The 27277-nt window shown below is 42.7% G+C and overlaps 1 protein-coding gene across 8 annotated transcripts; it reads left to right on the top strand.

Moving 5' to 3' along the window:
- The first annotated feature begins 1984 nt into the window (after positions 1 to 1984).
- cpeb4b (cytoplasmic polyadenylation element binding protein 4b) lies at positions 1985 to 26827 on the top strand. Of its 8 annotated transcripts, none has more exons than XM_036937792.2 (11): positions 1985 to 2380; positions 2668 to 2738; positions 3594 to 4748; positions 11111 to 11201; positions 17278 to 17301; positions 19553 to 19723; positions 20399 to 20488; positions 20759 to 20877; positions 21142 to 21256; positions 21580 to 21761; positions 22827 to 26827. In XM_036937792.2, exons 3-11 carry the CDS (start codon positions 3639 to 3641, stop codon positions 23052 to 23054), a joined length of 2130 nt encoding a protein of 709 aa, XP_036793687.1. In that variant the 5' UTR covers positions 1985 to 2380; positions 2668 to 2738; positions 3594 to 3638; the 3' UTR covers positions 23055 to 26827. The 8 variants fall into 8 exon arrangements, with proteins under 8 accessions (XP_036793687.1, XP_090048899.1, XP_090048900.1 ...); XM_036937794.2 differs by having other exon boundaries at positions 2273 to 2380; positions 2668 to 2724; XM_090192773.1 differs by lacking the exon at positions 17278 to 17301.
- Positions 26828 to 27277: the final 450 nt, after the last annotated feature.

Genomic DNA, 27277 nt, shown 5'->3' with positions numbered 1-27277 from the left:
TCAGAAAAGCTTCAATTCGTCGGGGCATTGCCTTTTCTGGGTCAAGATCACGTTCCCAGTCAAAATTCAAGCCGAGATCTACCGCTCAGATGTTTTTTTTTTTACACATCTTAAATTGAACAGTTCTGCAGGAAAGAGGTTTGTGCTGTAGGCCTAATACATTATCACAACACATTGGCTATATGCCTGGCCTGCCAATATCGTTCTTCTCAGACCATATCTTATATTTAAAAACTTGAGCTTTGATAACATAATAGATCAGTTGGTGTAGCACTTGCAAGGCACAGCTCAGGATACATTGAAATAATTTGATAACAATTAGCTTTTTTGCTGGCCATGGTGCTTTCAAGATTCAATCTGGAGTGCCAGAGTGCACTCGTAAATTCAGAGCGTTTCCCTCTGGAAGCGTTCAGAGCTACTTCCAGACACATATGAGAGAACACCTCACTCTGACAATTTTACTCGCCCTAGCAGAGCTGGTTAGGCTGTTTTCATGTTATCCAGAGCGTTGGTGACTAACTGTACTAACAATTTAATTACTCTTTTTTTGCCGACGTTTACTGACACCGGCCATATTCAAAGGGTGTTGAGAGTTCATAAATTCCTCAGTTATTCTGCGTTCTGGCACACAGACGACAGTGCTCTAAAATCGGAGTAGATCGCCGAATTGAATTTACGAATGCACCCCTAGAAAGATGCCAGAGTTTCCGACTTGGAATTCCGAGTTGGATGACCGGTCAAAAAGATTTTTCCCAGGCAGATCTTATTTTTTCCCAGAGTTCCCAGTTGTTTTGAACACGACATTCGTCTCAGAGGGAGGGAGAGAGCAGCAGAGGGTCAGCCTCTCATGGTCCCTGCTCTCTCCTTCCTTTCTTCTGCTGAGACTGACCAGAGACCTGATGGCGAAACTCTAGTCACACAGCATCATGCACAAATGAATTTTGTTCCTATGACCAGAGAAAGTGAAATATTCTTTGATATTCATTCACTCATTCATTCCAACTGCAACGCGTGTGGACATAGAGAGACACGCTTTTTATCTTTTGTAATAGTGATGAATAAAACAGTGTTGACAGTGTTGGATAAAAACCTAAACAACCTAAACATAAACTAACTGATAACAGCAGCTCTTTGCTGTATACTTTGACAGTCCCACTCTGGTCATGGTTTAAAAACGATGAAATCTCAAGTAGGCTAGCATCAAACTTTGCTGTGGCAGGGGTCGTAGAAGCTGTAGGCACGGTGTTTTAAGCTGTCTGATTGGCACACTCAATTTGGCCACTGATCTCCCGTTCCGCCAGGTAAGCAGAGTTTGTCTTTTCAGACAAAGTAAATGGTCCCAAAATAGGAACACTTTGCCTACCCAGTGTACAGGGCTTATCATTGGCTTTTCTACAGAAAAGTTTGATGATCTATTAGGGATGCCTTGAAGATTGACCGGCTGATGAACACTGGACAACAAGGTGTCGAAGCATTCCACAGGGATGCTGGCCCATGTTGACTCCAATGCTTCCCCACAGTTGTGTCAAGATGTCTGGATGTCCTTTGGGTGGTGGACCATTCTTGATACACACGGGAAACTGTTGAGCGTGAAAAACCCAGCAGCGTTGCAGTTCTTGACACTCAAACCGGTGCGCCTGGCACCTACTACCATACCCCGTTCAAAAGCACTTAAATATTTTGTCTTGCCCGTTCACCCTCTGAATGGCACACATACACAATCCATGTCTCAAGGCTTCTTTAACCTGTCTCCTCCCATTCATCTACACTGATTGAAGTGGATTTAACTGTTGACATCAATAAGGGATCATCACTTTCACCTGGTCAGTGTCATGGAAAGAGCAGGTGTTCCTAATGTTTTGTACCCTGTGTATATGCATCTACAAGTAAGGTAGGACTGTCACTATATCATCATAACTACAGCCTGGTCAATGCTTTAATTCTGCTCAGGATCCATACCATTCACCTTTTTCAATCTTTCTGTAGGAGGCTCATGACATGGTTGCATAAGATACCGTGCATGGAATGCAATTTCAGCTGGATCTCATCTCTCACGATTCAACCCTACAAGGTGGAGACTTGGCGTGAAGAGAATATGCATATCACGTTTAAAGACCTTAAAAGGCGGACACATCTTTCGCATGTGCGCCTTATTTGGAAAAAATGGGTGAGGCTACTTTTTGTATGACCAATTACACGACGCTGTCTCACGAGGTGTGGGTGGTGTCACGAATTGACGCGAGGCTCTCAGCCATCCGCGGGAGGGCTTTAAGGAGGGGGCAGAGCTCTAACCGGAAGTGTCTTGCGGATGAGAACCTTGTCATTTGGCCACGGTCGGTTCTGAGGAGAGGTAGAGCTACGGCGAAGAAACGCAGAACAAGTCAGTTGACTAGAGGAACATTTGAAATAATTTAAACAATGAAACCGACCGAATAAGCCACTACACTTAACTAGTATTGAATTAGTTGTATATATTTAATTCAATGACGTAATTATTTTTTTATACAGTCAAGGTTAGCGCTCTCCAGAGAGGGTTGTGTCATTGATCAGGCAGGACACGTCAGGAGAGAGAGAGAAAAGCTGTTTAGCCATAGCTACTGTATGAGCGAAAGGCATAGAAGGACCATATCGCTTGAGTCATAAACTTTCTTTTCGTTATTTCATCAGACACATCGAGGTTGCAGGTTAACTACAGGACGGATCGAGTCATCGCTTGGATCAAAGGTAGCGACCAAAAGGTGAAAAGGGGATTTTATGATCGATGTTTGCAGCGTCGCTTTAGCCAGATTATTCAGAAGTTAGCTAGCTAGCATCTACGACTATCGACTTGATAATAACCGTTTCATATTTTGCCTAAAACAACCAGAAACGATATAAATAAAGAGATTGCTAACGCGTTAGCTAGCTACGTCATAAGTTTTATGTAATTAATAAAGGGTCGAGTCCAAATAGCACCCACACAGGGAATAGGCTTTGACAGCTGTCACGCAAGGTCGCTTGTCTGTCATGTTTTCGTTCTAAATTTACCTAGCTAGATACATTTTCCAAATACTCTTGAATAATACTATTGCAACTAGAAAGCTAATTGCGCCTGTTATCGACAAAAGTGCTAGCTATTATTAAGTTAGTTGGCCTTATAAATCTTGGATCAACTGTCGACTGTCCGAAATAGCAGGCTAACGTTTACTAGCTAGGTAGGCTAAGCTATCCGAGTTGCTAGCAAATTGGCTAGCTGCTAGCGCGTAGCATATGCTGACTGTGGCAACGTCATGAGCCTTTAGTTAAATATGTTGCTAGCTAGCTAAACAGCTAGCATGCAAACAAAATAGTTAACTACAGGGAACTGATGTGGCAGAGAAACATGTCTCGTTAGTAAGGTTGTTATATTGACAGCTATTCTCGACAGACGTTAGCTGAGTATAGCTAGCTAACTGCTTTTCGACAAGCAATAAGGGATCATCTCATTAGCAGCAGAAAATGAGACAGCTAGAGTGCTATCAATGTCCTGTCTGATTTCTCTATCAGCCTGATTCTCATTTACAAACATTGAAATAATAACGTGTGTATTTTGTTTTTTTCCCCCCTCTCTTTAGGACCTGAAGATCAAGGGATAGCAGATATTGTGTGTGGGAAAACAAATGGGGGATTACGGGTTTGGAGTCTTAGTGCAAAATAACACTGGCAACAAGTCTGCTTTCCCAGTTAGAATTCATCCACATCTGCAACCTCCACACCATCATCAGAATGCGTCTCAAAGCCCTGGTGCTTTTATAAACAGTACCACAGCTGGCAATGGCAGTAACAATGGGTCACCTTGGCTGTTTTCAGCCACAGCTGCCCACAGCAGCATGCAAGATGAAATTCTTGGGTCAGAAAAGCCCAAAGCCCAGCAACAGGAAATGCAAGAAACGCAAGAAAAACAGCTACTATCCCCTGGCCACCCGGAGTCTGGAATCGTATCTGAGTTAGAGAAGGCGAGGTCAGAGGAGAACAAGGTGGAGGGCGGCCTCTCTGAGGGTAGCAATGGAAAAGAGAAGCTGCGCCTCGAGTCCCCAGTACTGACAGGCTTCGACTACCAAGAGACATCAGGTCTTGGGACTCCGTGCCAGTCCAGTACCTCCTCGTCCCTGACTGGCTTCAACAACTGGTCAGCTGCTATTTCCCAGACCCCCTCCACCATCATCAATGAGGATGTCAGCTTCTTTAACCCAGCTGCCTCTGCTAACAACGGGCCCCTCCTGTTCCAGAATTTCTCCCACCACGTCAGCCCAGGCTTCGGGGGAAACTTCTCTCCCCAGATTGGACCCATCTCCCAGCACCATCCCCCACACCCCCACTTTCAGCATCCCCACAACCAGCACCAACAGCACCGAAGGTCCCCGGCCAGCCCCCACCCTCCTCCCTTCCCCCATAGGAATGCTGCTTTTAGCCAGTTGCCGCATTTGTCCAATAACCTGAATAAGCCCCCGTCACCTTGGGGTAGCTACCAAAGCCCTTCTCCCTCCCCCTCCTCCACCTCCTGGAGCCCCGGTGGGGGCTATGGTGGCTGGGGAGGCTCCCAGGGGCGTGAGTACCGTCGAGGCCTCAACGGAGGCATGACTCCCCTGAACTCAATCTCCCCGCTGAAGAAGACCTTCCCCAACAACCACGTGCCGTCGCAGAAGTACTCCCGCACCAGCCCTGGCTTCAACCCCAAGTCCTGGATGGACGAGAGTGTGAGCAGGAGTGAGAACATCTTCCCCTTCCAGGTCAGTGAATAATTCCCACCGCTTTTATACCTCTTAATTCTGTAATCATACTTAGAGCCACTCAGCGAGATGTAATTGTATTTTATGTACCCAAAGGCCCTACTCTCCGTTATATGATGAATTTGTCACAATATTAATGTTAGTCCTATGCTTTAATTGCCAGAGGCCCCTTATGACTAACATAGCTTTGCCACTGCAGTGATGGGTGCCACGTATATGAGAGAGAGAAGCTATGATATATATTTTTCTTCATCCATAGAACACGCAGTAGAGAAATGGATGGAGCATCAATTACCCATCTTCCTGTGAAACAGTGATTTTAAGATTACAGGATTAATAATAACCCAAGACTACCGGTCTACGCCGTCTTTATAATGCAGTCTCATTTTTAATGCAATTTGATAGCGCACATTTAAGATGACTTAGACAACAGTGTTATGTGCAGAGAACACTGATAGGATTGATGGAAAGGGCATGGAGGTTATTTTATTGCTCAAGCACAGGGGTGTCTGTGGGGTGAAGGTGGTTGCGGGGGTTGGGCTGATAAATATGTGCTGGAAGGCCTGATTGAAGGCTTTGAGGATCCCCCCCCCCAGAAGTGCTTCATCAGCCATGATGCCATACCGACCATGTTACATATTGCTAATAGCCTAGCTACTATGTTACTATATCACACAGCAGTGCTGTGCCCTTGTTGGTTTAGAATCACCGTGTTGCTCAGGCTAGCTCGAGTATGACACTCTGCCTTCTAAATGCATTGGGGGTAGAGGGTTAGATTGGGAGTTTTAGCTTCCTGACGCAGGCTGTAAATACTTCAATTTGTCTTTTCAAGAGGATGAATATTCTCACACGTTAGGTTGGCCTGATCGGCAGTTCAGAATGCAGAGCGTTGAATAGAGACTGTCAGAATGAAGTTGTGGTCTTAAAATCCATTGGAAATGAAGTATATTCAACGGTTGAGTAGAGAAAGGACAGGCTACTTTTGTGTGACTGGACTGAGGGATCTGTTTTGAATCTAAATGCAGTATAGTAGGCTAAGGTTAGCTGTTTGGAAGTGCTGTTGATTTATTCCATTTCTACTGTGCAATCATGTTTAGTCACACTAGGCTAACTCTCATGGTTGTGTTCTATTTTGAGTGTTTCCCCTAGGATTTTTTTCAGCAGTGGTGGCAAGGTTGGTGGGGGTGAATGCATTGCTACTAGCGTTAGCGCAATGACATGCTAGCTGTTCCCATAGACTTCCAATTATTGAGCCAACGACTATCCAATTAAAAGCGCATCTCGGTCACCGCCACTAAATTCATTTAGGGGAAACACAGATTTTTGTAGTAAGGACATTACTACATAATAACTAGGTTTCCTGTTTGTCTCTGTCCCTGACCAAGCAATGTTTTCAGCTTAAAGTGCACAGCGATGGTGAACACCAGTCCATTTCCATGGATCACATGCCTTTCTCTTGTGACTGCCAGGCATTTCCAAATGGCTCCACATAGTTTCCATTTTATCACAGAGGCAACATGTGGGTGATTGCGGTGTCCTTTTGCAGTTATTTTGTCCCCTGTTTGTTCACTCCCTATTCATTTTTAACCACTTGCCTGTTTTAAAATAATAGATTGAAGCAGCATATAGGCTGTCACCAATTTCCCTTTTTAGCGTAACCTACAGCCATCAAGCTTACACCACATTTAGGCTACATTGCTCAAGTAATATTGTGTAAAAATACCTTGGTACTGTAGCAGCACATTTTCATAGAAACCCTTGGTTATGTTAATCAACACTGGATGTCTATTCAGTAATTGTTTAGGTGTATGCCTTAGGGACTTAACTAGTTACATTGATACAAGTGATGTGATGCCCATCTCTTAGTCAAAGCTTAATGGCGCTGTAGGTTTCCATATGCCTCCTGTGTCTCCACCTAGAATATATCATGTTTGGTGTGAAGGCAGAGGCTTCTCTGGTGGGGTAGGAGAGCACGGGTTCCATGCAAGCTGACACAGGTGAGGCGTTCATGATTAGGCTAACTAGCATCTTAGGGAGAAAATAAGAGAAGGGAGATGCTGCTCCCACTCGGGAGAACAAAAACGGGCAACAAAAGGTTTGTCAAGAGACAATGGTGCTAAAAACAAAAGTCCCCTCCTTTTTATTTAGATGTGACGTGCATCCTGTGATGGCCTTGGGCTGTGCTGCTGATCACAGATCAGTTCTGTACTGGGAGACCTAGACTACTGTAGGAAGGCTGTTTGTTTTGCTGGCTAGGCCACTGTACTCTGTTTGTTTCTGTATTAGAGTAGCTTTTGTTATTGGGTGCAGGTGCCCATGACAAATAGTCGTCTGTTGCCTAGGTCCAGTGTCATCTTTCAGGGATTAGTGACTGTGCCTCCCAGAGAGGGATGTCATGATAATATTATACAACGTGGACGAACACATACACACCAGTATCATCTCATGATATTATTTCAAAGATTGTACATAGTGTGTGAAGGTCTCTATAATACTGCCTTTGGGTGTGGTACTAGAGCTGTGTTATTAGGCCTCTCTGCACTGAGGCAAAGCAGGTTTTTCACTTTCTAAAACCCAAACTTCCTCTTAGCCCTGTGTAAGCTGCTCTACAGCCTTCCGTAACTGGGAGGAACAGGGCCTGCTGCCCGGTAACATGCCTTTTGGATTTGGGTCTGGGCAGGCAACCAAAGGGCCACATTAGCAATCTACGTGGGAAGTTGTTAGTAGAGGTAGGTTATGGTATTCTGGTTAGCTAGTTTAAATGAAGGACATACATTTGCTTGAATGTATAACAGCTCCAAATCAGAATTGAGGTTATATAAATGTTTTTATTTTATTGAACCATGCAATCTATATTGATGCCCTAATAGAATTATGGGGACGTTGGGCTGTGCACAAGGACCTTATTGGATGGGGATTGCATTGTCCTTGTATACAAGACTGAATGTTTTAAATCTTGAATGAATTTAATATTTTCTCATTTTAGAGATTCATAAATCCTGATTGAATTAGGTATGACTGAAATACCCGTAAGTCATTAGTTTATAGTAGACCTTGCTGCTTTGTGTTTTTACAATCTATAAGGCATTACGAACATTCAAATTAGTCTGCTGTCCATTGGGTCACAATGTGGCAGGATGTCTTGTTGTTCACATCACTGTTGTATCAGTTAAGTGTACTAATGGGAATATGTTTTTGATCGTGTGGACTGGACTGTGTGACTGACTGCTGTTCTGAGGTCAGTTCCAGATTGAATCTTTTGTTCTACTGCTGTAGTAACCAGCCTCATTCATGAATTGTCATTCAACACCTCGTTTATGGCCAGAACACTTCCAGCTATTAACATTTTGAGGACATCAGACAATTATGGAATGATCCTATGGTGTTAAATTCTGCAAATATCCCTGGAATAATGAAATAACCATCAGTGAGTAGCGCATAATTGTGTTGTGTACTATTCGCCCTTCTCCTACCCTTGAATGTCGTTTTGAAACAGGAAGCATCTTGTGTGTTGTAATGAGAGAGATAAAAGAAATGAGAGCGAGAGAGAAACTAAATGTCAGAAGTGTCACAGGCATTTAACACCCCTTCTCTGATTAGGCTCTGTTGCTGTTCATTAATTACTTTATCACCAAAGTAGATCTGGGTCCCCCGTGGGACCAGTCTGCACCCCCTGCCTCCCTAACCAGGCTCTGAGGCTGGATTAATGGGCTTGAGGGTGTTTTAATGTGCAAGGCTTTGAAATACTCTGACCAGCAACACAAAAATCAAGTGTCAAAGCTGGGCCCCTTATACCTACCTCCCTCCCCCCGTTCCATTCCCTTTTTCATTAGTATAGCTGTGACATTGTAGATTAATGTTGTAGCAGAAACACCCTTGGCATGCCATACTTAATCATTCCGCTTAGGGTGTATCATCAAGGCCTATTTTAGCAGTGTTCTTCACGTTGGATAGTTTGGCCCTAGCTTCAAGCTCCCAGACACAGGCTCTCTGCCTGGAGAGAGATATTATAATACAAATGGGTTACACTGGTTTGGTCTCCTTCACAGTTTCCTTTGTTACACCGGTTTGGTCTCTCCCTCACTGTTTCCCTCGATTCTTTTGTTTCTGTAAGGTGCAACTTTTTTTCCTCATAGTTGTGGTCGGGGAATTCTTTGATTACTTTCCTGTATATGTGCAACTCGCATATTATGTGGACTGAAGGCGTCGTCATGCTTCAGTTTGGCTGGCGGCTAGCCGAAGTTCGTTAGGCAAACTGAAAGTGTGTGCTGGCATACTCCCTTAAGACCTTTTGGAAAAAATGGCAATAGTACTGTTTGGTTATTTTGAGACGCCGTTACCAGTACACACTACCTCAAAATAGTCCGAATTAATCTAATCTGTCATTCATTGAAAGTTTTTGCAGAGGGGATCTTAGAATGTAAAACAACTCGTTTTCTAAGATGTTTGCTGCAGTATTTCTCAATGAAAAAAATGTGCATGAATACGAGTCGTCTCTCGTTGAATGATGACAAAGACTTTGGTCAACTGTAGGGATTGTTCAATAATCACAGACGAAGGGGTGTGGACTTCGGCTCCCGAACTTCTGCTGGCTTCGGGGAGAACATTTTGTTTGCCCAAACGGCAGAAAGAACTAACAAAAATGTCAATCTCTCCATTATATGTTAAAAAAACTCTTCTGAAACTGTTTCGGCTGGGAAGCGTGCGGACGCCTGAAGCCTGCCTTTTTATTTTCTACATTTTTTTTTTTCTTTCTCCAAAGGTTATTGTTGAGCTTGTTAAGGAAGTGCCTTATCTGACCCGCACACCTTTCTATCTGTGTACCTTGGAGATTAACCAAACTTCTGAGGCTGTGAGATAGACACTGAGGGCCAGGCAGGTTCAGCTGGCCCATGCCATGTGTGCTCTTAAGGGCTGTTTGTGTGCGCCTAAGTACGTAGCCTGGGCCCTCTAAGCTTCCAGGGATGAGTGTTGCTGCCTGTTCATCAGATGGGAGGAGGTGCGTGAGAAAGGAGGGCAGAACAAATAGTTAATCACTACGGTTGCCAATCCATTCAGATGCTTAGCAACAACAACAGCAGCCATGTTTGTGCGTCGTGGTGGCGGAAGGGTTTTACAGGATCTTTCACAATGTCACACCTTTATGGCATCTCGTTACTTAGTACTGTACTAGAACCTAGATTTTTGTGGAGAATTTCATTTGTAATGAGTATTTTTGTATTAATCTCTGGTAAACCATGGTCTACTGGAGCACCAGCCTGCTGGTAATAGTTTGGTTGTCCCTGTCAAGGCCATGGTTGTTAATGTTATCACTTTAAATGGTGGCCATGGAGCATTAAACGTCTGCTTCAATTCCCACCACCTAGCATGATGTGTGTTTTACCTGAAGGTGATAGGCTGTCGCGTACGTTTTTATTCAAAGCATGGATTATTTCATTAAACGGTATTGAAATTCCTAAAATGGAGCCTGTGTAGAAGTCCTGGTATATGATTCCATAACATGTGAGACGTGACCATGTCCCGAAAACCACATGAGCCTTCATACTAGTGCTTCTCCTGTCATATGACAGCCAGATCTTGTCTGGCCTGGGTTGAAGGATACTGTGAATCATTTCCAGCTCTTGCGCAACAAGCCTCACATTATCATCAGGTAGGACTTGTCGTGTGTTATTCCTGGCTGGCCTCTGGAATGCCATTCAGTAGAGGGGTTTAACCTGCTTGCTGCTCAAGTAATTCTTAGAAATGAGTCGCGACTACCATTGTCATGGGAAGTGTTGAGTGTCCATTGAAAACCTTCAAGTCAAGGACAGCGAGTGAAAGGCTGCCTTGTTTTAGTAGTAGGCCTCCATATTGTTTTTGTATACAAGTTGAACTGCTGGCTTAAGAGCGTGTTTGGTTTAGGTTATGAGCGCTCTATCGCACTGCCCCGTCGTGCCCGACTGACTAAAAGAATTGAACATTTCCAGTTTGGTCGCGGTGTCAGCCCTTTTTCATGGTCTTGTGTTTAAAGTTCATCTCAACCATTGCTTGCCTGAGCTTCCTCTGCGTGCACAGTGAGCGTGTTTTTGAGCCGACGACCTGCATTCTGTACTGAATAATACTTGCAATGAAAATGTGTAGAGACAGATTTACTTCTGTAAGAGAAAGCTATAAAATAATTATAACTCTGCAGCAAAAAATAAGCGGTCACGATTGCATTTATTCATAGTATTCTGTATTCCATGCATGAAGTGTGTGTGTGTGATGAAAGCATAATGGAAATTTAATGGCGTCGGACTCCGAATATAGGCCAACAAATGTAACATTTAACCAGCGGCGGCTCCATCCCTCTAAAGCAGAACTCTCATCTATCTTTTACACAGGAGCGCACCAGATCCTTTGATGGCTTCAACATGCACTCCCTGGAGAACTCTCTCATTGACATCATGAGGGCTGAGCAAGATACCCTGAAAGGTAAGATGACAATCGCACAACACCAGGATCGCATGTCCGGTCACAAAATTGCTGTTAACGGCCGTATCTTACAACCTTTGTCCTCCCAAATCTGCTGCAAGGTCATCGAGGACAGCCATGTCAAACAACTGATTTTGAGTTTTCCTTTCAGTGGCCCTAGAGTAGACTAGGAAGTAAGGTGTGGAGGCTTATGTAGGCTATTCTACTGAGATTGCAAATGGGCTTATGATTGTGCAGTAGGGGTGTAATGGTACACATTCGTGTACGGGGACCTCGGTCCGGTAAGTACATAATAATTATGTAAATAAATAAAACCCCTAGGCCTATAAGCTATGCCGGGTTGTATGCCATTGCCACTTGAGTAAATCTGAGCTGAAAAAAAACCCCAAACATTGTAGTCTATTCCATTAAAGCTACACCTGACCAGATTCACATAGAAATTTGAGTTATAGATCTTTCATTCCTGTTGAAAGCAAGTCGACGTGTGCTATTTCTGTGCTTCCTTTTCTGAACTATTTTTTTTGTCTTTTGGTTTTGTACACCAGTTTCAAACAGCTGAATATACATTATTTTGTGTTATGGAAAATATATTTCAGTGGTTTAGATGGTACAATGATTCTCTACAGAATGACTGCTTGTTTTATCACAAAATGAAATTAGGCAACCTATTAAAATTTGAGCAACCAGGAAATGGTGGTGCGATTTCTGCGTCTTTTTAATACAACTAGAGCCAATACGCACTTCAAAATTCTAGGCTAGGCTATTCTACAGAGGGTGCAAATTGAGGCCTATTCCTGATCTGTCACTTTCAGCATTCAAATGTTTTTAAAATGGCTTTCGCAATATTAGGCTTTATTCATTGAGTGAGAGCCACTGCAATTTGCTAGGTTATTTTTTTAATCAAAAATTGAAAATGTTTTACTGGAATGAAAGTAGCCTAAGCTACCACCGGAGACACGACTCATCTGGCTACAGCCCAACTTCCTCCCGTGTGACGCAGCTGTCTTAAGGCACTGCATCTCATTGCTAGAGGCGTCACTACAGACCCTGGTTCGATTCCAGCCTGTATCACAACCGGCCGTGATTGGGAGTCCCATAGGGCGGCACACAATTGTCCCACTGTCGTCAGGGTTTGGCCGGGGTAGTTTGTCATTGTAAATAAGAATTTGTTCTTAACCGACTTGCCTAGTTAGATAAAAAAAAAAAAAAAACCTAATCGGGGCTTATATTTTAATTGTCCAGGTTCACCATGAGTAATAGATTTGGTAGTTTTACTTGAAACAATTAGTATGGTCATTTTTAGATATACAGTGTAAAGTTGATACTTTCTTAACGGGGACAGCAGTCACTTTTGCTATAGGAAGAGGAGCTCACTCCGAGAAGCTCTCATCGCATCTGACAAACGGTCCCCAAATTAATAAAAATGTAACCCCCCCCCCCCCCCCCCGAGCTGATAGTGGGGGTGGTTGTTTCTCTCACGGCTCAGCTCAGGTGCCTACTTACCCATACACATTCACACACCACACACAGATCCAGGTCAGAGAGGCTCATAAGCTCATAGGCTCGTAAGCTCCATCAGCAGCACATGCTAATTTACAATGGAAAACAAACGTGTTTGCATCGATTCCTTCCTCTAATTAAACCGTTATGTTGCAATGCCACGGTCCCCACTAGACCTCTCAACTTTGCATTGTATAAGGTACGAAAGTCCCATCATTTCAGGTGTGAAGTCAAATGGAACAGACATGCAGAGATAATCACTGACGAGACAAGGTTTTCCTTCCCAACTCTTCCTTCATAGTTGCCTGTAGTTCCCCATTTTTGAGGTCGTTGCAGATGGATTTTGAGCAGCTCCCCAACTTAGGTCCATTAGAGCTGTGCGGCTGCACACGTACCATGCCGTGGCGCAGCAGACTGGTGTTAGCAGCAGCTACACTGACCCATAAATGCCAGCACCTCTGATGGAGTGGACCTGCACAGGTGCCTCTTTCCCTGGCCCAGCCATGGAGCACTTGTGCTGGGTGTGCTGACAGGCCCTCTCCGTGATGCAAGGCTTCCTCAGGATTAGTCAGGCTGATCCAGGATGTGGAGGGTGGGGATGTTGTGACGTGGAGGAAAGGGACTCCACCACTAATAAAACTGTCTGGATTTTTGAATCGTTTTATGATGTAAAGTGAGGCGTTTAGAGGTCGTGTTTGAGGTTAGGTGCTGGTTGTGTGGGAGGTATTTTCATAGCTGCAGCTAGTGAAGGGTTTGTTGATTTCGCAGAGTAAAAAAAAGATATATATATTTTATGGGGCATGTAAATTAAACGCTTGCGATGGTCTCTATAGTCTGTCCGTCTGGTTTGTGACGCAAACATTGCAAACCGGAACGTTCCTGTTGTTAGTCAGTGAGGACGATCTACTTTACACCTAGGCTACTCTGTTATGTTTGGGAAAGGACAGACTGGGTCACGGTTGGTTAGAGGGAGTAGCTTAGGCATGGGTTTCTAATGTTTATCTCTTCCGTAGCGTGTATTCATTTTTACACCTCTGTATTGAGCTGTTAAACCACACAGTGAAAGTCAACAACTTTGTGTCACACACAACAGCTCATGACTTCAGGCTCTCTGCCTCTGATGTTCTCCAATCTAGTTTGTGCCTTTGCTGATTATTGGAATGACGCTCCCAGTGCTGCGTGCCAGCTACAGAAGGCAGAGAAAAACATCATTATGATGCATCATTTGCCTTGTGAGCAGCAGCAGCAGCAGTTCCTTGCCACTGTCTCCAGGGCAATGTGTTTCTACATTAGAAAGATCCACACAGATGCAGGCCCTACTCCGGCTGTGTCCTGACCTTACTGGGTCGCTTTGGGTGAGCTCCAAGGGTACCAAAGCAGCGCCCCGGCCCGCCTATCCCTAATTGAAAAGAATGATCTGACCGTCAAACGTGGACCTCTGTAGAACAGATTAAAAGGAAAGAGGAGGAAAAATGGACTGTAGAAGTGGCTTTGAATCGATTCCAGCATTGTCCTCTGCGACTAAAAAGAGCACTCTGTTCTCTGAGAAGTTACAAAATGGTGTGTTGGCTCTGTGTCACCATTGACTGCTGAGCCTGTCCACCAGCCTGTTCTCTCTCTTTGATTGAATAGGTGGAGGGAGGGGAGGGGCTTAGAGAATTTGTGTGACGGAACGGATTTCACCAATCACGGCACTCTCATCTGGTCCACACAGGAGCCATGTATATAGAGAGTTGGTCAAACAAACAAAGCAAAATATTGTTCCAATTCTAGACATTAAATATTCCCATGTAATGCATATGGGGCGTTGACATGGCTGCCATAGAATGTTGAGTGTCATGTAAATGCATCAACGCTGAAACCTCAATGGCCCAACTCTCTCTAAATACATGGCTCCGGTCCACACCAGTCACAATGGGTTTACTATTACGAGTTTTTTCCCTCTCATTATCCCCTTCACCAAGGCATCCCAGCATGGCACAGTTCAACACTCAAGTACATTTGGCAGGAGGTCATGGGAGGAACAGGGTGTGCGCAAATGGCTCAGTGTAAATTGTATGAGGTGCCAGCGAGCAGGCGGCTGGGCGACGGACTACGTGGGCTAATGTAACGGCTCAGTTTGTGTATTGCAGCGTATGCTTGTAACTGAATCTCTTAATGATTTATACTCTGTTTCCTCTCACTAGGTCGCCTAGGATTCACACATCCACGAGGAGATAGTCCTTTGCCCATAAATGAAATGTAAATGCTTTTATAGCACTAGTGATCTGATGGCTTTACCCATGCTGATGGAGGGATGGAGGGTGAAACAAGCCATATGTTAACGTAGTCATGTTTGTGCTTGGCGTGCTCTTGAGGCACCAGTGTGGGTTTGCTGCTCTGTGGACGATTCTTATGCCATTAGTTCTTTAAATGATTGATGTGGATTTATTGAATAGTAATCTCTTGTGGACAGATACACGTAGAATTACTGGTGTTGTACCATCTGTCAACAGACTATGGATTGCAACCAGGTGTGTAGATTTTTCAGCACTGGTAATTACAACAAATCACAATTTCGCAGATGTAAGCATCATTTAAATTTTGGATGGGATGGGGACATTTGGCCCGTAGACTTGCCTGTAACTTCCAAAAAAAGAGGGGGTGGAGCTCCTCGTTCCCCTACCGCTCCTCATTCTAGTATCTTTTCTAACACGTCTCCCCCAGAACTGAATCTATTTTTATTTTTTTTGCTCTGGATGTCAGATTCATTGAATAGTGATAGTCTACCGTAGGTTTCCAATCCTAATTGACCAAATCTACTGCAATCTTGGATCTTTTTGGTAATTAACAGATCATTTATTGTAATTTTTACTAGAATAACTTAAAAAAAATGTATTCATAAGCCTCCCGAGTGGTGCAACGGTCTAAGGCACTGCATCGCAGTGCTTGAGGCGTCACAACAGATCCGGGTTCTATCCCGGGCTGTGCCGCAGCCACCCGGCCTGACCTGGAGAACCATAAGGCGGCGCACAATTTGGTCCGGGAGAGGGTTTGGTCGGCCGAGATGTCCTATCCCGCTCTAGCGATTCCTGTGGTGTGCCGGGCGCATGCATGCTGACACGGTTGCCAGTTGGACAGTGTTTTCCCCCGACACATTGGTGCGGCTGGCTTCCGGGTTAAGTGAGCAGTGTGTCAAGAAGCGGTGCGGTTTGGCAGGATCTCGACCTTCGCCTCTCCCGAGTCCTGTAACGGGAGTTGCAGCGATCGGACAAGACTGTAACTACCAATTGATATCACGAAATTGGGGCAAAAAAGGGGTAGTACAACAACAAAAATGTCATAGTATTCATTTTTTTATATTCTACCACATTGTCCATGAGTTTCTAGTAGATAGATCATATGGTTCAAGAGAGAATAGCCTAATCAATGAAATGGCATCTAATCAACAATGGCATTATTTTCTATTAACTCTGCAACTCTTCCAGCTATTGACTCTTTTTCAAAACTGCCACAAGTTTGGCGCCAACACATTTACAACAAAGACATATTGACTTAGTCAAATAATAAGGGTGTTATTAAACATTAGTGATAAAGGACATTTCATACAGAGTCCCTCATATTTAACAGCAGTGGAATTCACTAAGTTGATGGTTTATATTTAGGATAATGTTTTACAGCTTTGTCATTCTAATTCCTGCTTTTAAATCATGTTCTGAGACTCGGAGAGACTCCGGTGGATCTCTGGGCTCTCAGTTGCACGTCGGCTTATGCATATCAAAATACAGTTGAGGAAGCTGTATGTTATATTTTTGAAATGAACATGTCACCATCCCTAGGCAATGGGTTTCATTCTCAAGTAAGAACACGAATGGGGAGCTTAGTTCTTTCATTGCATAGGCAAGATATTATTTTATATATTTTACATGTGATAAGGCCAGAGGCTATGCTATTTGCATTCAGCCAGACCTCTAATTTGCCTAGCTATGCAATGAAAGAACTAAGCTCACCATTTGTGTTCTTACTTGAGAATAAAACCCTATTGCCTGAAGATAGTGACATGTTCATTTAAAAAAATGTAACATACAGCTTCCTCAACTGCATTTTGATATGCATAAGCCAACGTGCAACTGAGAGCCCAGTGATCCACCATGGAGTCTCTCCCTGAGTCTCATAGTGTTAGCCTATATTGCTCGGTCATATGGTCAGACAGTGATCAAACTGTACAGATGGTGGTCCTGCATAGATACCATTCAGAGAGTACTAGTCTTTGAGGCGTTCACACCAGCTTGTAGTTACTCTGTGGAATGCACACGCGTGTATCAGAGAGCGTGTAAAACCACCCTCCACTGACTTCCTGAAGAGCTGCTCGCCATCTGACCCATGGAAGAGAGTGGTTCCTCATGACACAAGGGCATCCTCTGGCTCTGTCTGCCATGTACTGCTGGGCACTGAGGAGGCAATCGAGCACTAATCACGTGTAGGATTTGACTGCAAAGGAGAAGGGCATGTGTTGTGACTGAAAGAATTAGCATTTCAATGAAACTGTTGATGTTCTATGCATCCCTTTGTTCACCTGTCTTGTTTTTACATGCAGCAAGGAATTATGGGAGGAGACGAGGTAAATTAATTATTTTGGGTTATTCAAGTGGATTATGTTTGTTTGGTTTTACCTTCAAAACTGGCATAGAAAGAGCCTGTCTTTTGCATCCATGTCCAGTGTTTATGAAGGGGGGCAGTATGTGTTTGCATGTAGATGTTGTGCGTCATTGTTGGTCTGTGGTGTTGTGGTTGTCAGCATTACATTTGTTTGTGTACAGAGCGAGACACACAGATACACACACACACACACACACACACACACGTCAAGCAGTGACCACTAGCCGTGCCCTGTACTTTAGTCACTGTCACTAGACGGCTACCACCCAGTTACTCTACCATGCACCTTAGCGGCTGCTGCCCTATGGAACACTGGTCATTTAAATATTGTTTACATACTGTTTTACCCACTTCATATGTGTATTCTAGTCAAGGCCTATCCTATTTAACTGTTGCACATGTATTCAGGTATACTACATATTCTATCCAAATAGTGTCCATATTGTCTATACAGTACCAGTCAAGTTTGGACAAACCTACTCATTCAAGGGTTTTTATTTGTATTTTTTTACATTGTAGAATAATAGTGGAGACATCCAAACTATGAAATAACACCTATGGAATCTTGTAGTAACTGCCTTGAATTCTAAATAAAACACTGACAGTGTCACCAGCAAAGCACCCCCACGCCGTCACACCACCACCTCCATGCTTCACGGTGTGAACCACACATGCGGAGATCATCCATTCACCTACTCTGCGTCTCACAAAGACACGGTTGGAACCAAAAATCTCAAATTTGGACTCATTAGACCAAAGGACTGATTTCCACTGGTCTATTGTCCATTGCTCGTGTTTCTTGGCCCAAGCAAGTCTCTTCTTCTTATTGGTGTCCTTTAGTAGTGGGTTCTTTGCAGTAATTTGACCATGAAGGCCTGATTCATGCAGTCTCCTCTGAACAGTTGATGTTTGGATGTGTCTGTAACTTGAACTCTGAAGTGTTTATTTAGGCTGTATTTCTGAGGCTGGTAACTCTAATGAACATGTCCTCTGCAGTAGAGGTAACTCTGGGTCTTCCATTCCTGTGGCGGTCTTCATGAGAGCCAGTTTCATCATAGCTCTTGATGGTTCTTTGCAACTGCACTTGAATAAACTTTCAAAGTTCTTGAAATGTTCAGCATTGACTGACCTTCATGTCTTAAAGTAATGATGGACTGTTTCTCTTTGCTTATTTGAGCTGTTCTTGCCATATGTACTTTTACCCTATTTGGTAAAAGTCCATCTTCTGTATACCACCCCTACCTTGTCACCACAACTGATTGGCTCAAATGCATTAAGAAGGAATTAAACTTTTAACAAGGCACAACTGTTAATTGACATGCATTCCAGGTGACTACCTCACGAAGCCGGTTGAGAGAGTGCCAAGAATGTGCATTTCTGGTTACTGCATGATCCCATATGTTATTTCATAGTTTTGATGTCTTCACTATTCTACAATGTAGAAAGGAGTTCAAATAAAGAAACCCTTGAATGAGTAGGTGTATCTGAACTTTGTGTATTTTTTATATTACATTATTTTACGTTTTGTGTGAATTGTTAGATACTACTTCACTGTCAGCGCTAGGAACACAAGCATTTCGCTACACCCACAATAACATCTGCTAAATATATGTATGTGACCAATAAAAGTTGATTAGATTTTGACACAATACACACAGTGTACAGACTCGGGGCTAACTCTCTCACGTAAAGCTGCTCAGCTCTGGTTTCCGTCACTTGGTTAGGAATAAGGCTGGGGTGGCTCCAGGACACCCGGCCGGAACGATATTTTAGGCTTGCCCGGCCCCTGCTGCTGCCATGGGCTTGGCTGCAGGCACTCATGTGGGTGTGTGGACTGTGTGTTTTGAGCTGAAATGGGGGAGGGGTGGCTTGTGTAGTTCTGTGCTGGGGACGGATGTGGAGAGCGGGAGATTGATTAGTATCCCTGCCTCAGTCCCTGTTAACGCAGATCAGCAGGGCCTTACTGTAGCATTGTTTCTGGCACTCAATGATTCATGTCAGATGAGCTACTGTAAAATGGGCACGTTGTTGTAGCTAAAATTGCTAGACCATACCTAACCATTCAATGATACCCCCTCCACTCAACTCTGGTTGATGATACACCTAGGAAATAAACCCAATGAGTATTGATCTTTTTGTTGTTGTATCAGTTGTGTTTAGTCATGCTATCCTCTATTATTGGCTGACTGCGTTGTCTGTGATCCTCTCCTCAGTCCATTCTTCCCTGTTCCCCATGGAGGATGGTTTCCCTGACGACGAGCGTGGCGAGCAGAGCCTGCCTGGCCTAGGCTCACCCCACTGCTTCCCCCACCAGAACGGGGAGCGAGTGGAGCGCTACTCACGCAAGGTCTTCGTTGGCGGTCTCCCCCCTGATATTGATGAAGGTAACCTTTTTACATTTTATTTTAAATGTTATAATTTCAAAAAAATATAGAAACGGCTTCACTTGAATACTGCTGACGACTGTTACGTAGGTGGAGGCAATGAACTGTGAACACAAGGATGATACTGGACACCTGGTTGATGGGGTGGAGGTCTAGAATGTGCATGTCTTCATGGGCTGTAGTCTAGGGTTACTACACGACGGAGGTTGAGGATGTCTCCCTTTGACCAATTTCTGCCGTAAGAGCAGCGCTGCGTAGTGAAAGCCTCTATTCATTTTTCTCACTGCATAACACAACATCTTGTGTTATTTTGTTCAGTTTCTGCCCGGTTCTTATTGCTTCCTGAGGGTTTTGGCTCTTAAGTAGGCATAGTTGTAGTACATTCTCTCTTATTTTTTTTTTAATAAGGAGTGGAGGACATCTCGTGTCAGATTGGTGTTGCTGGCAGGGGACTAGAGAACAGCTGAGGCCCTGCTTGTTTTCTTGATGCTACCATCTGCTCTGCTTTATTCTCCTTGTTTACCGTTACAATCTACACCCAACCTAATGGGGACTCACATATATCCCTGTAGTCTACACCACTAAGAACAGGCATCTGATATTACACACATGCACCATATCACAGTATAACCACTGTGAAGCAATAGTTGAATGTTTTTCTTTTTCGCCTTTTAGATGAGATAACGGCTAGTTTCCGTCGCTTTGGACACCTCTTTGTGGACTGGCCTCACAAGGCAGAGAGCAAATCTTACTTTCCCCCGAAAGGTGAGTCTCGTTTTAAGTCAACCTACTGCTACTGCCCTTATCGTCAGCCACATACAGCATTGCCATCAAAATGTACTATCAGAATTTACTATTGAGGCCTAAATGGTCTGAAATATTAAAACAAACTCGTGAGCAGAGCGGTCTTACCATTGACAGTCATTTCCAGCTGCAGACAGAGAATGAAACGGTAGAGGTAAATCCTCTAGTAATCTCTGTGACATTGTTCCGTGTAGGTGGTTTGAGTGACCGTGTCCTCTGTTTGCTCTGTAGGTTATGCCTTCCTGCTGTTCCAGGATGAGAGCTCTGTGCAGGCCCTGATTGAGGCCTGTATTGAAGAGGACGGCAAGCTCTACCTGTGTGTGTCCAGCCCCACCATCAAAGACAAGCCGGTGAGCGGATTGCCCCATCACCCATCTGCTATTATCTTCTCTCCCCTTCTCTCATGCTATTGTGAAAGCTATCAAGATGCAGCGCCACAGCAGCGTTTTACTGCCTCATTTATTATTTAGTGAGCCCATTCGATTAGTGGCTGACCAAGTGAATAACCAAGCAGCCACCCTTCTTTGTGAAATTGGCGTAACATGGTGGACATGACAAACGTTAAGACGTAACATGTTGTGATACATACGTCTCCCTGTGTATGTGTGCAACAGGTCCAGATCCGCCCCTGGAACCTGAACGACAGTGACTTTGTGATGGACGGCTCCCAGCCTCTGGACCCCAGGAAGACCATATTTGTGGGTGGGGTGCCACGCCCTCTCCGTGCAGGTAACCTATTGACCCTAGTCCACACTCCCATTGGCACTTTAGTCCTGGGCTGTGTCCCAAATGGCACCATATAGTGCACTACTTTTGACTAGGGGGCCCATAGGGAATTTGGGATGCAGCCCTAGCTCCTCTATGGTATATTAAAAACCGGTTAGATGAGCGTTGCATTTCATCACATCAGCATGTGTGTAATGGGGAGACGTTTGTACAGCTATTTGGAATATTATGGCCAAGTTCGGAATGTCACATTAAATCTGAGGCTAGACCCTGGAACTGTGCTGCATTTGAACCCTTTCGTAACCTGTGTTTCCCTCCTTTCACAGTGGAGCTAGCAATGATCATGGACAGGCTGTATGGAGGGGTGTGCTACGCCGGTATCGACACAGACCCCGAGCTCAAGTACCCCAAGGGAGCTGGGCGGGTCGCCTTCTCTAATCAGCAGAGCTACATTGCTGCTATCAGCGCTCGTTTTGTCCAACTGCAGCATGGAGAAATCGATAAACGGGTTGGTGAAGACTACTTTTTTTTATTTTTCTCTTCTCTCTCAGGAAAATGCAGCATTACACACACAAATATGCGGAAGGACAGAAATGTTGTACAAAACAGATAATAGGCTCGTCTCCTGTCTTTTAAAAGGACAAGTTGTTCTTTATTGTTCTGGTTTTAAAAGATTAAAGCAAAATATTTGTTGGCATTTTGACTGGGGCGTACGAGGACAGAAAACAAATGCCTTGTACCTTTAACCAGCTGCCACCTGCAGAAGAATTTGGCTATTTCACTCGGTCACGCTGGAATAATAGTTCACACATTAGTATGTGCCAAGCCAACTTGACTTGAGAATTTGACTTGAGAATGTTTGTAGATAAAAAAAGTTTTTGTAAAAAGGATGACGTGCGTAATTGTCAGTACAATTATGTGTTGTGTGTTAAATCTTTGAAGATGCACTATATAGCAATATACAAACATATGTGGACACCCTTCAAATGAGTGGATTGGGCTATTTCAGCCACAGCCATTGCTGACAGGTGTATTAAATCGAACACATAGCAATGCGAACATTGTCAGTAGAATGGCCTTACTGAAGACCTCAGTGACTTTCAACTTTGGACTCTGGAGCAGTGGAAATGCGTTCTCTGGAGTGATGAATCACGCTTCACCATCTGGCAGTCCCAACGGACGAATCTGGATTTGGCGGATGTCAGGAGAACGCTACCTGCTCGTATCCATTGTGCCAACTGTAATGTTTGGGGGAGGAGGAATAATTGTCTGGGGCTAGGCCCCTTAGTTCCAGTGAAGGGAATCTTAACGCTTCTGCATACAATTACATTCTAGTCGATTCTGTGCTTCCTACTTTGTGGCAACCGTTTGGGGATGTCCATACAGAAATGGGTTGTTGAGATCGTTGTGGATGAGTTGGAACCCCGACTGAGAGCCAGGCCTAATCGCCCAACATCAGTGCCTGACCTCACTAATGAGTGATGTAGTGTACATTAATGTAAATGAATCCTAACTTTATTCTCTAGTGGGTGTCTGACAGATAGTTCTCTCCTCTCTCTATCTCTCTCTACAGGTGGAAGTGAAGCCATACGTCCTGGACGACCAGCTGTGTGATGAGTGTCAGGGAACCCGGTGTGGGGGCAAGTTTGCCCCCTTCTTCTGCGCCAATGTCACCTGTCTTCAGTATTACTGTGAATACTGCTGGGCGGCCATTCACTCACGCGCCGGCCGGGAGTTCCACAAGCCACTGGTAAAGGAAGGAGGGGACCGGCCTAGGCACATCTCCTTCCGCTGGAACTGACTGACACACAGAGTAAGAGGCAGAGGCAGAGGGGGGAGTCGGAGTCGCAAATCATTGTACAAATAAATGCACTTTTCAGTTGCTGGTTACTTTTTAGCTCTAATTTGAAAAAAAAAAGTTTAATTTTAAATTCATATTTATTTTAAAGATGAGAAACTGGAATTATATCCCGATATGTCAAGGAAGGAAAAGAAAATGTTTAAATCCCATTATTTTCTTTTACTTCAGTTGATTTTATATTTTATTAGTGCAGATAGACATTTGGAGAAAAAAAAAGGGTTTTCAGTTGTCACTCTGCTATCCAATTTGGCGTGTCATTGACCATGAATTTTAAAGCAGTATGTTCAGTTGTAGTTCAGAGCAAATGTGAATATAAAAGGTGTCGCTAAAGAAGAGTGCACTTATTTATTTACTTTAGAGTGCAGATGATTCAGTATAAAATCCCAGTAGTTTAACCAAAGCTTAATCTCAATTGGTTTGAAAAAGAAACGACTACAGATCAAATGTTTGAAATAATGTTTAAGACCATGCTAATATTTGATGTTACTTGACAAGATCGATTTCACAACAGGCGTTTGAGTTTGATCTCCATTTTGACATGCAAAAACTAATACCTCAAGCTTAGCTGCTAATGTGCCGAATAAGTTAAAGAAAAGAAGCTGGTCTCCACCTTTCCCTTAGGACCACAATCAAAGGGAAACGGCACACTTTTCTAGACACTGCTTTGTCACTTCCTTATTTTTGTAATCCAACCAGGGTTGTAGTAAGAATGAACAGAGCATCTTATTGAGGAATGTATGGCGTTGCAGGTCCCAGAGGCCCTGAGTGCTGGCCGGTGTCGGGATAATAAGTGAACCCCCCTCTCTGTGTCTGTGGTCTTGCTAGCTCGGAGAGGAGGAGGGGCTAGGGTCTAGTTCTCATCGGGGCTGCATGTGAGCAGAAAGACCTGTTTTTTTTGTTGTTTTTTTTTCATTTATTATTATTAATGCAGGTGTGCAAATCTCCCAAGCCTTTATCCACAATCCTATTTTGTTTTTACCCCACTTAAAAAGAAAAGAGAAATTAATTAGAAAAGTTGGGGGTTGTCATCAACACACATTTACCCCTAGAGGCATTGATATAGCTAGAACAGCAGACCTCTTTTCCTGTGTCAGCCGAGCTAACTCAGCCAGTGTTTTAAGCATAAATGAAGATACTCCATGTAATGTGCTCTACTATGTGCGTCCCACATGCAGTTCTTTCACTCAAGACTGCAATAAAGAGTTTATACCTAGACTCTTTAGGGAAGCAAAGACGGCTGTGCAGTAGTGAGTAATACTAGCTCATTTCTTTTTTTTTCTTCTTTTTTTTAAGAGTTCATTCTCGTTTTTATATCATTTCTACCCTTTCCTTAAGAAGACCAGATGGACACCAGTAAACCAAAGATTGGCCTTGAATAGATAACAGTGCAGTCAAAATCCAGGAAAACATTAGTGAAAACAACTGGATTTATTGAGCTTACAAGCACCCAGGCCTTTTCACCAGTCAATCCGCTCATTTCCAAAGGTCAAAATGGAGAAGCTTCTTGCTAGGCAGTTGTGTAACTTGGATAGATCTGCAAAAGGTTTGGAAATGTAACACAAAAAGCTAAACAAAGACTCACAGTTGGTCTGGTTAATATAGTCATACAGTATCTGAATCTACTAGCGTTAAATATGTCAGGGAGTAAGTGCTAAAATATAACTTAATACACTAGTGAAATACGTATCCTTGTGTTGGCTTGATGGTGTGATAATGCACCAGTTCTGCACCATGAATTTAGCTTGGGTGTGGTGGGTGAACATTTTAGAAGTTAAAAACCCTTTTTGAAGAATTTGCTGTTAATGAGAAAAAGATTATTTTATACATGGCCTGCTGATTTTTGGTACTGTGTTTTCTAGCTAAATTATTTTGTCATGCACATATAAACATTTATTATGCACTACTTTTCTAAACATTTTTTTCAACAGTCATTTTAGGCACATTTTTTCACAAATGGGAAAAGTCCTTTTTGCAATACCTCAATTTTTCACATTGTGAAAGGTAGCTTTTGTACTTTTGTTACTGAGAGATCTGCATATATGGAAATTTTAATTTAAAGAAAAAAGTTGAGTGATTTCAATATTATTTTCAATTATGCTTTTTATTATACATTTCAGTGCTGAGGAATCTTTACAACTAAGTGCACACTTGTGTTGATGCGACTTCAAAACTGCAGAGGGATGATGAAAGTGTATTGCTTAAGGTATTAGATCTCATACACTAAATGTTTCACAAAAATCTGATCTTAACAGCATGGTGAGAAAACGTTGTCATTTAAAATGAATGTTTAAAAAAATGGCTACCCTAGTTGGAAAATGGTAACTTCTATTGTTTTTGGTTTCCTCTCTCCATAGCTGGAATGTAACAATTATAAGGAGAATGCAAATGATGGTTCATAATTAGGCTGAATCTCGTATCACAAGAATGGATGTTTGGTGTTTAGATATTTTAACATTGGAAAATGTATATTCTTGAACTTGCCAACTAGCTCCTATTATAATCCTTAGCATGCATGATAAAAAAAAAGAAGTACATGAATTAGCTATTGAAATGAATTGTTGTAGTGCACCAGATGTTTCACAACTTTTAATTTATTAAGGACACCCCCACACCTCACTCCCCTCCCATGTGTTCATCTCTTTGCCTTCCCCATACTCAGACCTCTGCAGGATGCACAGAAAAATATACAAGAAAATAAGAAAATGAAAAAAACTCTAAAATATATTTTAGCAGTGCAAGACTTGAGCATCTTTTAGGACACTGTTAAAAAGACTTGATAACTCATCTCCACTGTCTGTTGAGGCAAATCAACCTAGTTGGAGGAAGGGGAACATTAAGACTTGAATGTGGTAAATGTTGCAAGTTAACTTCGAGTTGTTATGTGCAATACTTTTTTTGAACTTTTTTCCAGAATAAGACTTTGCAATGTAATTCTTTAATGCCGTTTTTAATTGCAGACATTTAAAGAAGATGTTAATATGTTTTTCACAGTCATTTTCTACTGTTATTGTAATCCTTTTCATGCTGGTGTTTGTAAAAAAGAAAAGAAAAAGAAATCAAACTATTTGTACTAATATAAATAATTGAAGTTATTTTTTAAAACATTTAAAGGTTTTGTGCTCATTTGCTTAATTTGTTTATTTCAAGCTACTGTGATTGGTTGCATTGTAATTATTAGGTCAATAATGTATTTAGCTGTTTATTGGTATATTTTTAATTGGAATGTATAATTTTTTATAATTTTGATCAGATTTTTGTTATATTTTTGAGGTGAAGCTTTTAATATGTTAGTGTCTAGTTTTTACTAATTGCTATATTGTGCTCCACAATATATGGTTCACATTTTCTGAAGGAAATAAATATTTAAATATTGGTCTGTTAATGATGTTACTTAATGGCAAAATGTCAATAGTTTTTAACTGTGTATGGGAAGGTTGTATTTATTAATATTTTTTTTTTACTTAAGATATCACCATAATTTTTATTGTCATTTCACTTTATAAGTTACTATTTTTGTATTTTCCTTTCAAATTAAGTTATGTAATACAAAATGTCCATATTTCTAGGAGTTGGTCTGTAAAAGTGCTAGTGAAATGAAAAAGAGATCTAATGTTATTTAATTGTTTGCAGCCAACTATTTATAACAGTATGCATAACTTTTAAATATTTGTAATGTGAAATGTTGAATGAATAAAACTTAACTGTGACAATAAGGCCCATTTGTGTTTTTCTTTGTGTGGACTGGTAAGTGTATTGCGTTTTCTGTAGATGTTCATTGGTTGCTGCTTTCATAAAGCTAGGCAGCGGCCATTGCTGGGCCCTGGCTGATAAAACCTCCGAATGAATTCAGATATCTTTACTGCATACAAGAAAATAAGGTCGCAACGAGTTATGAACGCTATGCTGTGTGTGAGCGAGAGGGGGTGTTAAAATGGCGACCACCAGCAGCTTTTGCAAATGTCAGTATCAGATTAACCATTCATATTTTATGAGCAGTTATTTTGCAACCATTATTTCCTTTTCCAGGCTAAGAAGTCAGTGTGTTTGTATGCCAGTCTTTACTGGATCCTTTCAAAGAATGTCACTATAATGCTACTCGTTCCATGGAGGGCCGGGTGTCTGCAGGTTTTTGTTCCTCCCTTGTACTCGATTGATGAATTCAG

Source organism: Oncorhynchus mykiss, chromosome 12 (genome assembly GCF_057628025.1).
Source record: "Oncorhynchus mykiss isolate SJ-2025 chromosome 12, ASM5762802v1, whole genome shotgun sequence".
Classification (NCBI taxonomy): Eukaryota; Metazoa; Chordata; class Actinopteri; order Salmoniformes; family Salmonidae; genus Oncorhynchus; species Oncorhynchus mykiss.
The sequence above is the reverse complement of the archived record's forward strand: the minus strand, read 5'-3'. Positions and strand labels throughout refer to the sequence as shown.